General features: G+C 44.2%; 1 protein-coding gene across 5 annotated transcripts in view; it reads right to left on the bottom strand.

Annotated features, from left to right (window-relative positions):
* LOC148009644 (uncharacterized) overlaps positions 1–12,070 on the bottom strand; it is a 44,483-nt gene extending 32,413 nt beyond the window's left edge. The window contains exons 1-4 of one of the 5 annotated variants that reach the window (XM_087673484.1): positions 11,890–12,070; positions 10,876–11,483; positions 10,069–10,178; positions 9,884–9,978 (exon numbers count right to left, since the gene is read on the bottom strand). In XM_087673484.1, coding sequence (XP_087529610.1) covers positions 9,884–9,978; positions 10,069–10,178; positions 10,876–11,152 — 482 coding nt within the window. In that variant the 5' untranslated portion in view covers positions 11,153–11,483; positions 11,890–12,070. Of the gene's footprint in view, positions 1–9,883; positions 9,979–10,068; positions 10,179–10,875; positions 11,484–11,867 lie in introns of all 5 variants that reach the window. The other 4 variants (XM_087673481.1, XM_087673480.1, XM_087673483.1 and 1 more) reach the window with 4 other exon arrangements.
* Positions 12,071–13,409: the final 1,339 nt, after the last annotated feature.

Below are 13,409 nucleotides of genomic sequence, written 5' to 3'. Positions count from 1 at the left end.
AGCATCTCCCTGATATTGTGTATCCCCATCAATATGGATTCATCAAGGATAGAAATATTTTGCATGATGTATTGAATGCGCAGATGGTAGTTGACGATGCAAAGCACTCCAATCAGGATGTGGCACTCGTTTGATATGCACAATGGGTTTTGGCAAGCATATGACTCATTTGATATGCACTATCAATACTGATGCTTCTTTGTGGGTCATGTTGAATAGCATTGTCACTAAGCCCTTTACCCTTGCATGCTCAATCAGACAGGGCTGCCCTTTGAGACCTCTATTTTTTTGCCCTGGTTATGCATCCCGTCCTCACCATGTTATCCCATTTGGTGGTCATTGGACAGTTGGCCAGTCTATCCCTTCCTTTGGGTCAGCATTTTGTTGAACAATCATTGGTTGATGACACTTTCATGATCCTGAAAGTAGAAGGGATAATCTCTGCAAGGCATTGGATGTTTGGAACCTTCTTGGGCATGCCTTCGGCCTCCATATTAATGCTTCCAAATCCTCCCTTGTCCATTGCACTAAATTAGATTTGCATTCCTTGGGATGGCAAGGTGTGGTAACACCTTGTAGCAATGTCACCGTGCATCTAGAGTATCCCTTGGGTGTTGATGTTCAACCGAAGTACTTTTACTGGAATGGATTTCACATAAGTTGGAGGCTAAGTTTGTTTATTTTGGAAATCCCAGGCCTAGCCATTCCATGTTTGTCTCAAAGGGGCACAAATTATCATCCTACTCATGCTTGCTTATTTTTTCCACTTCTATCTTGGGACTATCACCACCTTGAATGATCTTACTCGGCACATTCATTTCATGTTATAGGAAAAGGACTCCTTGAATGCAAGTATTTCGTGGATGGTAATACTATCCTTCAAGCCTCATAGTGGCACATCCTTAACATTGATGCCCATTTCTCAACATCCTCCTCTTTTCTGGTGACTCACTTGGTATGCTAATGAAAGCTAGTTCTTTAGAAGGTACACTAGCATCCAACAAGGATCACTTGGTGGTTGACTATTTTCAAATGGAATTGTTGGTTGTGTCAAAGCTACTCTCCTAGGATGGGGAAACATGAGAACCGACCAAAAGTTAATCGTAAGGCACATGCGGGCATGCCTGTTGTTGATGCCACTCTAATGAGGTGGCATGTGTTCATGTCTTTCTGCACAGGTAGAAAGATTTTTTGTATCCCTCGCAAATATCATGACTTATGGGGTTAGATTTCATGGTATTGGAGCATAGGCAACCCTTTCCCACCCTTGATTCTAATTGTCCTTGGTTGAATTGGGAACTTGCGGACCTGCTCAATCTTGAAAAGGCTTTGGCTAATCAAGTGTATCATCTCATGATCAAAGGTCACCAAAGCCAATGTTGTTTGGCGCTTGCACAAATCTAAGGCTTGGTGGAAAATGATTGTGATGGAAGGCTAGCTAAACAAGACTCGGTTTAAATGTAAGGTCTTTCTTTGGAGAGTGTTGATCAGTAGACTTTCCCTTGCCTTTGCTCTTTCAAAGCACCAAATCTCGAGCAACAATTGTTTCTTTTGCATTACCAATGTGGAATCCTCGTCACAGATTTATTTCCTAATCTTTGGCAAGGAAAATTTGGACCCTCTTGTCTGATATTCGGAGAGTTGTGATTGGGCTGTCAATGCGTCTCTTTGACAAGGTCTTTGCCGAGTAAAATATCCCGCTCCAGTGTTCCACTTTCTTAGATTTTGGGGCTGTTGGCACAACTAGGTCACCTAGAATGCATTTGTTTTTTGCTCAACCTTTGATATCCAAGGACATATTGCTAGGCTCAAAAGTCTTCTACATTGGCAGTTAGATCTCATTTAGTATGTTGATCTTCTTCCTAGGGAGGATTTGGTTCCTTAGCATATAACAATTTCTTATGTTTCTTTGCCGTGACTTTTGTATTCTTTCCGTGATTTGATATAATAAAACTACTCATTACACACCGGGGGGGGGGGGGGGGGGGGGGTGGAGGGTGTGATAAACCTGCACTCGTTACGCACTCAACACGGCACAGAAAAGGTAACACGATATGAGCTCAAGGTATACTCTTGTATTATTCAATCCAAAAGCGGGACAACATAGACACATCCCAGGACTACACCCTAGTGACGCCGCACATAAGAGGGTTCACCACTGGGTATAGGGAATCACACGTAGAGTGGAAACAAGGCAGGGCTTTGAGTCACTACTACTCCCTATATAGGTGCAATCGGTAGCAACGGCATGGTATAGCTACAAAGCCCTTACACTCACCCCCGCTTACTGGATTGCTGACCTCAGCAATCTAAGGGTAGCGTTTGTTATTTGACTCATCCAGGGTCTTAACGCAGCTTTTTCTATCAAGCTGGTCAGTGTCTGCCGGTCTAAAGGACCGCGGGGTCTTAACACAGTCTATGCTATCAGACTGGCCAGTGTCTGCCGCACTAGGACATTGGGGCTTCTTATTTATTTGGAGTTGTCTTTTTAGATTGTTGCTACCATGTGGGTCCACCCTCGACTCGATTACATTTGAGGAGTGGGGCACGTTTGGGTCTATGCTTGAGAACCGCATTATTGTTGAAGTACTGGGAAGGCTCAAGGGTCGTTGGAAGGAGCTGGGGGGTTCTCCTCGAGCCAAAGGGCGAAGGCATCCTTTCTGCGTTCGCGGGCCTCCGCTTCTGAGATCCAAGTGGCCTCCTTGAGTGGACGCCCGCGCCACTTGGTGAGGTATTCGGGGAAGCCTCTTTGTTCCCGGCGTCGGAGGAAGGCTTCTACTTCGAAGGGACCGTTGGAATGGAGCATTGGTACGCGCCGTCCCCATTGGTTGTCGGGATAGAACCTGCGCAGAAGACGAGCATGAAATGCATTATGAACACAAACACTATCTGGCAGGTCCAGCTTGTAGGTGACTTCGTTCAGCACTTGGGTGATGCGGTAGGGTCCATAGTATCGGTGATTGAATTTGGGGGTCATGTTTTTGGGAAGTGACATATTCTTGGAGCTCACTAGGACCATGTCTCCTTTGGCGAATAGTACAGCCTTTCTCTTTTTGTTTGCTTGCTCTGTCATGGTGATCTTGCTCTGCTCTAGGCTTTGTTTAGCTGCTGCATTGCGGTCTCTCCACTTCTTCAAAAATTCTTCGGCATCTTGATCTTCTACTTTGGCCGCTCCGGATGCTAAGGCCAATGGTGTTATGACTTCTTTTCCTGTTGCTAACTCGAAGGGAGTATACCCGGTTGCCGAGTGTATGGAGCTATTATAGTGGAACTCCAAAACATCAAGGTACAATGCCCAATCTTTCTGGTCTACTCGGGCATAGCTTCGGAGATAATCTTCGATACCTTGGTTGACTCGTTCTGTCTATCCATCTGTCTCTGGGTGGAAGGATGATGAGAATCTCAATTGTGTTTCCAGAGTCTTGAAGAGTTCCTTCCACATGTCGCTCATGAATCTTCCATCTCTATCTGATACAATCGCCAGCGGTAAGCCATGGAGTTTGAATACATGTGTGAAGAAGAGGCGTGCTACCTCCTTGGCGTTTAGTGGTGGTTTGGCTGGGATGAAGTGGGCTTGTTTGGAAAAATAGTCCACCACTACAAAGATGATTGTGTACCCATGGGACTCAGGTAGTTCCACAATGAAGTCCATGCTGATGACGTCCCACGGGCGACTGGGTACTGGTAATGGCTGTAGTAGACCTGCTGGTTTTGATCGTGGTGCTTTGACCATCTGGCAAGTGGGGCAAGTTTTGATGTAGTCTATTACTTCTTCCTTCATGTTTGGCCAGAAGAACTGCTTCCTGAGGGCCTCCAAGGTTTTGCTTTGCCCTTTGTGGCCTCCAATCTTGCCATCATGTATTTCATGTAGTATGAGTTTCTTCAATTCCACATTGTTGGGGATATACAATCTCTTGCCTAAAAAGAGGATACCTTCCTCTAAGGTGTACATTCCGTGTGGGGTCTTCTCTGCTTCCACATCTTTGATTATCTTGTGCATTTCTTTGTCTTGCTCTAGGGCCTCTTTGACGAGTTCTATGAAGTTGCTGCTGACCACACTGACAGCTTTTAAATCTGCTTTCCGGCTCAAGGCATCTGCTATTTTGTTGGTCGAGCCCGGCTTGTGCTTAATTTCCAGGTCAAATTCGGCTAGGAAGTCTAGCCAACGGGCTTGCTTTGCTGATAACTTGGGTTGGGATTGGAAGTATTTGAGGGAGATATTGTCGGTGAAGACTATTGTATGCTTGTCTTGAACATAGTGCCTCCATTTTCTAAGGCAGTGGATGACTGCCAACATTTCCTTCTCATGTGTGCTCCACCTGGTTTCAGCATCAGTAAATTTCTTTGACTCATGTGCGATGGGGTGCCCCTCTTGGACTAGTACACCCCCTATGCCATAGTCAGATGCATCTGTAGAGATTTCAAAGGGTTTGGTGAAGTTCGGTACCCTTAGGATGGGAGTTTGGCTCATGCACTTCTTCATTTGCTCAAAGGCTTCCTGTTGCGCGTTCCCCCATGTAAACGAGTGGTCTTCTTTGGTGAGGTGGGAGAGGGGGGCAGTGATGAGGCTGTAATCTTTGATGAATCTTCGACAAAATACTGTGAAGCCTAGGAACTCCCGCACTTCTCTTACGGTTTTCAGTACAGGCCATTTTTGGACAGCTTCCACTTTCTTAGGGTCCACTTTGATTCCATCTGCTCCTACAATAAAGCCTAGGAACTCCAATTCTTTCACTGCGAATTCACACTTTTCCGGCTTGGCGTATAGCTGATGTTGCCTCAGTTTCTCAAAAACTTGGTGTAAGTGTTGCTTGTGCTCTTCTAAGGTCTTGCTGTAGACTAGGAGGTCATCTATGTAGATAATGACAAAGATATCTATCTCCGGTCTAAAAATTCCATCCATGAGGCCACAAAATGTGCCTGGCCCATTGCTTAGGCCGAATCCTAATACTAACCATTCAAAACTCCCATATCGGGTGCGGAAGGCTATCTTTGGGATATCTTCTTCGGCTATGTGGATTTGGTGGTATCCTGATCTAAGATCAATCCGACTAAAGTGCTTGGCCCCATGCAGTCTATCTAATAGGTCTTCCACTAGGGGCATAGGGTATTTGTTTTTTATGGTGATTTTGTTAAGAGCCCTATAATCTACACAGAGTCTAAGTCCCCCATCCTTCTTCTTTACAAACAACACTGGGGCACCAAAGGGGGATTTGCTAGGGCGGATGAATCCTTGTTCTTCTAGTTCATGTAGTTGCTTCTTCAATTCCATGAGCTCAGTGTGGTTCATACGATAGGGAGCTCGGGCCGGTGGAGACGACCCTGGAATCAACTCAATCTTGTGATCCACATCTCGTCTGGGTGGCAGACCTTTGGGTAGTTCGGCTGGCATTACATCTTTGAATTCTTCAAGTATTTCTGCCACTTCTGTGTTCTTCTTCTGTTGTTTGGGTTTCTTGCCATCTTCTTCTTCTATTGGCCGGATCATACACAGATAGACCATCTCTCCTTGTTTGACTGATTTCTCGACTTGCTTTGCACTGCATGTCATAATACGTGGCCTGATGACGGTCCCTTGGACCGGTGCTCTTTGGGTCTGGCCCTTTGGTTGGTTTGCAGCTGGTTTTACTGTTTGGCATGATACTCCTGGCTTGTTCTCCTTCATTTGTACCTTGATTGGGGTCCTACCAGGTAGCTGCATTCTTTCGCATGGTACTCTGACGCCTTCTCCTTGCATATCTAGCATCATTTCATTCACACCCTTTCCAAACATTGCAATGACATACTTGTCATAGAATTCTAAGCCTAATATCACTTCAAAATCATCCATGGGGATTACTAAGAAGTTGAGTTTTGCTTTCCACTTGTCGGCTTCCACTTGGACTGCAAAGACTTGTTTTACTTCCTTGGCTTCTCCTTGTGCGAATGTTACTGTTAATCCTTCTGGGGCTTTGGATAGTTTCAATCCATGCTTGGCTGCACACTGTGGTGTCATGAAGTTGTGGGTTGCTCCTGTGTCCACCATGATTGGTTGGTTTCCTTCGCCCATTCGACCTTTGATGTATAGATGGTGGACTGCCGCTACTCTGGCTGCCATGCATTGGGGTTGGGCACTAACTGACCCTACCCTTGGGTGGTCCATGCTCTCTTCACTCCCATTTGGAATTTCCTGGATACGTGGTGGTTGTGGTTCTTCTCCTCCATATGCACAAGCTGCATTCACCCTTGATCCACTCGATGAAGCTGTGTCTTCTATTGGGCATCTGTTTTGGTAGTGTGGGCCCCCACATTTGAAGCATCTGATGCCAGTGGAAGGGCCTGGGGGTCTCCACCATGATGTGTTTGATCCTGCGGGTCCATATGATGTGCTGGGGGTTGGCCTGTAGTGATTGTTTCCCCATCTCCCTGCTGCTCCTCTTGGTACTAATGCTGTTTGGGATACGGCCGTGGTGTTAGTGGTGTTTTGACTCCTCGTATCTGTGAATGCCCCTCTAGGAGCATTGGGCCTTTGGTTCCAGGAGTTGCTGTTGTTGAAGGTGTTGTTAAAGTTGTTGTTGAACCTGTTTTGATTTCCTTGTGCTGTTCTTCTGCCTTCCAGGTCCACCAATCGTTCGGCCATTCTCATGGCTTCTGCTAAGCTTGTTGGCTCTTGCCTCTCCACATCTCTTCTAGCCCATTCTTGCATTCCAAACAAAAATCCATGTAGCTTAGTGTCGGTATCCATGTTTGGTAGCTGCAGCATGATTTGCCTATATTTGCTGACATACTCTTTCATCTTCCCCTGTGCTTGCTTGAGGTTCCTCCATTCATCTCTTACTTTGAATTTCTCCAGCTTCGGAATAAAGTAGTCCCTCAGTTCTTCCTGGAGTTCTTCCCATGAACAGATTGTGTGGCCCTGCTCCTGTTCCAACAGGTACCAACTGGCAGCGTCCTCCTCCAAGTAAATGGCTGCCACTTCCGCCTTCTTGTCTTCGGTGATTCTTGAATACTTTAAGTACCTATCCACTTCTGCGATCCATTTCTTCAGAACTAACCCATCTCTCTCTCCCTTGTACTTGGCGGGTTGGGGCATCTTGAATTTTCCATAGTCATCTTCTGAACTACTGCTATCTTCCTCTTCTTTGCGATGGTGCTTCTTCTCCTTCTTTTTGTCTTTCTTTTTGCTTCCTAATTCTACTACTTTCTCCTTCTCCTTCCTTGTATCTTGCGCCCTCCTAGATGACTCCTCTCTACCTGTTCTATCCATCTCCTCTTGCATTCGGTGTCTCCTCTCCTCTTCTTGTTGTTGACTCACCCATTCTCTATAGCCCTGCTCTACTTCTAGTTTCTTTCTCCTTTCTTCCTCTTCCTCTTTCATCTGCATGTTCCTCCATATTGATTCTAGCATGCCTGACATACCATCTATTTGTCTTTCTAGTCCGGCCACCTTCTCCTCTTGGGCCACTCTCCATTCTTGTCCCCTACTCTTCTTCCTCTCCTCTAATGTCGGGAGGGTGACGTTCTCCCTTTCTTCCTCCATGTGGTTGGTGGTGGTGTCGACGCGGGGAAGCTGCGTTTTGCTGGTGGTGGTGTGGGTCGTGCCGCGGGGAAGCCGCGTCACGTCTTCAGACGGTGGGACGTTGAGGTTGGGGCGTCACGCCGGGGCGACGCGTCGGGGGGGCGTCGCGACGTGGGTCGACGCGACGTGGGGCGTTACGACGCGGGGCGTCGCGACGTGGGGCGACACGACGTGGGGCGTCGCGCTGTGGGTCGTTACGACTTCGATCTCTTCGGGGCACTGGATCTTTCCTCCTGCTTCCGTGAGCACTCCTTCACTCCGAGCAAGAGTTGCTCTGATACCAAGTGTGATAAACCTGCACTCGTTACGCACTCAACACGGCACAGAAAAGGTAACACGATATGAGCTCAAGGTATACTCTTGTATTATTCAATCCAAAAGCGGGACAACATAGACACATCCCAGGACTACACCCTCGTGACGCCGCACATAAGAGGGTTCACCACTGGGTATAGGGAATCACACGTAGAGTGGAAACAAGGCAGGGCTTTGAGTCACTACTACTCCCTATATAGGTGCAATCGGTAGCAACGGCATGGTATAGCTACAAAGCCCTTACAGAGGGGGGGGGGGGGAGGGGGGGGGAATTAGAGAGAGAGAGAGAGAGAGAGAGAGCACGTGTGACTAGTCACTATTGCTAATGCTCTTCTCCCTACCAATGGGGCTATTTATGCCCTTCAGATCTATTTGATGCTACTTTCGTGTTCCCTAAGACTAATGCAATTTGTGGAATGCCATCTCAACCTCTTTATGAGGCATACAACCTCTTCCCTCTTTGGAGGTTTTCATTTGGTGAACATTGATTGGTGTGCTTCCTCTTGCCTCTTCACTCTCCAATTGATTGTGATGTCTCAAATTTTATGCACGATGACCTAGAGCCATCCTACATCTTGTAATCATGTAATCTTGTACTTTTTTCATAATTAATACAATTACCTATTACGAGAGAGAGAGAGAGAGAGAGAGTTTATGCACGATGGCCTAGAGCCATCCTATATCTTGTAATCAAGTAATCTTGGTACTTTTTTCGTAATTAATACAATTACCTATTATGAGAGAGAGAAAGAGAGAGAGAGTTTACAGCTCTCTCCAAGCAGTTCAAGTCTTCTCGTACATGCCAAGAGGAAACATTGCATTCGAAATACCTCATTTCTCTCACCTAAACTTAAATTAAGCTTTTGAAGAGTCCCTTCCAAGGATTCAGGTGTTTGGAAGTTGTTACAGTGCCAAATTGGTCAAATTATGCATACAAAAAGCTTCTGCAACATGTATGCACATCTTAGGAAATGGGAGAATAGAAAGAAGAGTCCTAATTATTTGCAATCACGGAAATGAATCTACAACTGACCATTATACTTTCCAGATTTCAGGCTTAGGTCTTTTGATTATTTTAAGCCTAATATGAGAAAGAACACAACAGGGATTGAAGCAGTGATCTAATTATTTGACAGAGTCCAAAAGCAGCTTCCTCTTAGCTTCCTATCCTCATCATTTCAGCCTGAAATGCTGTATACGCTTTGCAAGAGTTAGTGCAGTAAATTTCCGCTTCTCATGTCATCTGGCTAGAAAGCTGCATATGCAACCCATAATTCATAGTCTTGAAGAGGCTCAAGATTATGGTCTTTGTGTATTAAACCTATCCTACCAGCATGAATCAAAGATGCAGTGGACAAACACAAGATTGTACATTTTTCTTTCATGGGAAGTTAATTCGATTTCGTGCCATTGGTTAATATGATCCAATGCAGGTAAAACCTTTTAGTTGGTACAGGTGATTCTTTAATCATTACCGAAGTATCTTTCACTGCATGCTTCTCCCTTTGATGCAATCGCTGGGCAAAGTATTGGATGTACCTACAGGTTGTCTTATTCCAGAATAGATTTAAGATTATGTATACCATATTTGGTAAATGAAATCCTTGGATGCCTTGATTTGGTCATGGATATAGCTAATTCAAAGTGCATGCACCTCCACTACTCATCCGTTCCAAATGCTTGTAGAGTGAATAGGCAGGTTGCAAGGCAATATACATTGGCTACCAAACAATCAGATAAAGTCACCAAGGGGAGTGGAAAAACAACAGAGACTGTCGAAGTCAGTCTCTTTTAGGTGCCTCAAAATGGTAAAAAACAATGAATCAGGATGGAAAAAAAAGGCGGAAGGCAAGTAAACTTCAGGTTTCCACAAGGTGCAATGATCTCTCTTTTATATTTTGAACAAATTGACCGAGGATTATCTATTGATAGTAAGTATTGTCAGCAAGACATGCACGCATTGCATATGTGCATGTGTGCATGAGTGATGAGTGGCATGAAGAAAAAGACCTGTCTAGCATAAGAAAAGTGGCACCTGCAGCAATCCCCTTGTCTGCAACTACAGACTCAATGCCTCCCATTTTGACTTCTATGTCAACAGTAATCTGAGAAATCCAAAGACCCAGTTATCTTTAGTAATAAAAGTACCTGGACAGGAAAAAATACGATAAACTTAGATCAGAAGTCAAATATACCCCTTTCTCCAAGCATCTTGACACAAATGGTGATATGCAGTTCTCAAAATCAGACGTCACCCATGAATCCTTGAAGAATGATTCTTCGATATGGTCCTCGCCTACATCAGCTGTGTCATTTGAAAAGTTATTACAACCTAAGCAGATACAATTGATTAATGCATCTTAACAATTTAAGATGTACCGTGTTCTGCTCCGTCTTCTGTTTTCTCAGGCAAAGAATTCCATCAAACATGAAGTTAAATACAATGTCTCAACTGATGGTGGAACATATCAGGACTGTCAACAGACAAGTTCTAATATATATAAACTAGTGCTTGGATAAGTTATCTGAATGTGCTTGTTCCTTCTTAGTCCTCAGATCAGCTATTCTCTTCCCCAAAAACTGTAGTTGAGATGCAAGACACAGCTAATGGTAAAATGGAAGTGTAAAGAGGGTACAGATCCTAAATTGGTGTTCACACAATCTCATAATTGCAAACTTGTGACAGGTTCTAACTCAAATATATGCAGCAATGTATATTGCACCAGGAGTTTTAGTGGCTAAATTGGGTAAGTATTGAATATTCGTGCCTATGACCATGAGAAAGGAAACTACATCATCAGACATGTAACAAAAATTCCAATTTTAAAAAAATGCAATTGACTGTGAAATCACTACGGAACTATCAGTAACAATCAAGAAGAATGGATATGCAATAATCCAGCAGACTAGTGAACCGTCTACTGAAAGTGTAAAAGAAATTGTTGCAATCAGTAAGACATCGATGCAAGAATTTTCTAGTGATGCATGTTTTGATTCCTTACATTTCTGTTCTATGGAGTTTGAACTGGTTTTGTCAAGAATGCCAACCAATAATAGATGGTCCCCTGTCCCAATGTAATTTTGTAAAGTCCAGTCTGCTGCACTCAAGGAAACTTCTTGTGACAAATCAATAGCCACAACAGCCGTGCTGCACCTCCTACTTTTGTCAGTTGTGCCCTCAGTGATAGGCAACTGCACATCGAGCCCAGTCGAATCCATGCTCAAGATTACTGGCAAAACCTGCTCAATGGACACGTTCTGGGAAACTCCACAAACCATGCAAATAACTCAGATGATCAACTGCCAGAAAGGAGATGGCTTTTCATAGGAAAGGCTTAAAGGACTGGATGCTGCCATGGTAAACAAGCAGCCTGCCCTTCTGCATGAATAAACCCGCCCTTCTGTGTCCTGTACCCTTGAGGCCTTACATTCTTCTTTTAACAGTCATAAGCTCAGTTTGGGACCATATTACGGGACTTTTACCCTGTATGACAGGATGTGGAGAAGCTCTTAATGTCTGCCTGTGTCAGAACTGCAATGATCTTCTTACCGTAAATACAGGGGATGCAAACGAAGGCGAGGCGCATCATGGATGGTGCAACCATGGAATCTGCAAGGCCATGAGGGAAGGTCATTTGCAGGACACAGGAAAGGGGCTGGAATCGGGTCACGGATTCAGCTAATGATTGTCAACCAGGGACGTGCATATTCTAGAAAATACTGGAATCCTGATCAGATTCAAAGAAGGGGGCAAAAGGGGCAAGAAACTTGGAAACAAGAAGACAAGGGAACCCAAAACCAATTCATGTAAACACAATCATAATCATAAGAAGAAGAAGAAGAGTTCGTGGATGATTACGAACAAGAAGACAAGGGAACCCAATATCGATTCAGGTAAACCATAACCATAATCACAATAATAATAATAATGATGATGATGATGATAGAATGAATTCAGGAATATGGGCAAATATTCTCTGGGAGGAAAAGATACCGTTGCGATTAGTAAAACTGACCTCGGAGACGCCTGATCAGACAAAGAGCTTTGGGGCGGGCGATGCAAGCTATGAAGCTTTCCCAGAAATAAAAGGTGGGTGAGGTCTCGTCTTCTCCGCCAACCTGTGCATATTTGGATGTATACACAGACGGTGATATATATTACGCACACACACATATGCACGTGTGTCCCTCTCTATGTACACACATAAAGAGATGGATATATACACACACATATGCATGTGTGTCTCTCTCTATGTACACACATAAAGAGATAGATATATACACATGCATATGTGTGCGTGTCTAATATAGTCCGAGACGCTCGAAGTTTTAGCCCACTACAATTTCCACGTTGTGAATTATGATAACCTCCAGCAATTCACAACAACCTCATGAGATCTTGCTCAAAAGGGACCACATTTTCGCTGGGTGCGATTGGGGGCAGGGGTTTCAGCCCGAGGTGACCACACCTAGTGAGATAGTCATTTTTCCTATATGGAAAAATATCAAAAGCTTCTTAGGCCGATTACACATGGGCTCAAACGTTCATTTTGCCATGCAAAAAGAAGGGGTGTTTGGCTAATGTGGCAGGTTTTGATTTGTTCCACGAAATCATATGCGATGGATAAGTCTAGGCGAGGGAAATGCTCCATCCAAGGGGAAACTCCCACCCAAATGGAATAGGACAAACATGTTTATTCAAAAAGGTGATTTGCAATTGTTAGATCTTGAACCTGTGAGCAATAGGCACATAATTCATAGCACTTAACTATTAAGGCAAACACTCTTTTTTAACAACTTACCTGGTGCCCTATGTGTAAACAAAGTGCATGACGGTTTTGAGGCTGGACGGGGCGTTGTGCCCAATGTGTGGTTTTGAGCCGGGCGGGGCGTTGTGCCCAATGTGCAATGGGCCTCACAATATTATCATCTTCCCCTTTGCTTTATGCTTTGATGGGTGCCAAATCAAAGGAGAAAAGGATAATATATACAACACACAAATTAGCCTCTTCCCCTATGATTTATGCTTAGATGTGTGCAAACCTTTGTTGTGCTTATACTACAAGTTGAAATTAGCTCTCATTTATGCTTACACGGGTACCAAAATTGGTGTTGTTTTGATCATGTAAGTTGTTGTCGACTTTCACACTAAAATGTGTAGTAAGACTAAATGCATCACTTCATCTCAAATGAAGTCATTATGATCCCAATCATAAATGTGTTATAGCAAGAGACGGTTCCCAAAAAAACTAAGGGTCCAAGGATCTTGGGAGATCCATTGTTAGTATATTCCATGTTTACACAAAGCATGTGGAAAGCGTTGCCCCCCCCCCCCCCCCCCCCAAACACTTCTATGCCATGTTACCACACAACATTCATGGCCGTTGTCTTGCCCAAGGATATCATTCCTAGACTCAAAGAGCCACATAACTGCTCACAAACAATGATAGATCTTCATGTCAATCGTTTGATCTAAAACTAAAAATTAAGCTTTGTTATTATGATTATTGAAATATGACTTGTATTAGGCCTACTC

This window comes from Lygodium microphyllum, chromosome 30 (assembly GCF_053477565.2).
Source record: "Lygodium microphyllum isolate KBCC chromosome 30, Lygodium_microphyllum_v1.1.10, whole genome shotgun sequence".
Lineage (NCBI taxonomy): Eukaryota > Viridiplantae > Streptophyta > Polypodiopsida > Schizaeales > Lygodiaceae > Lygodium > Lygodium microphyllum.
Note: the sequence above shows the minus strand (reverse complement) of the source record. Positions and strands in the feature narration are given on the sequence as shown.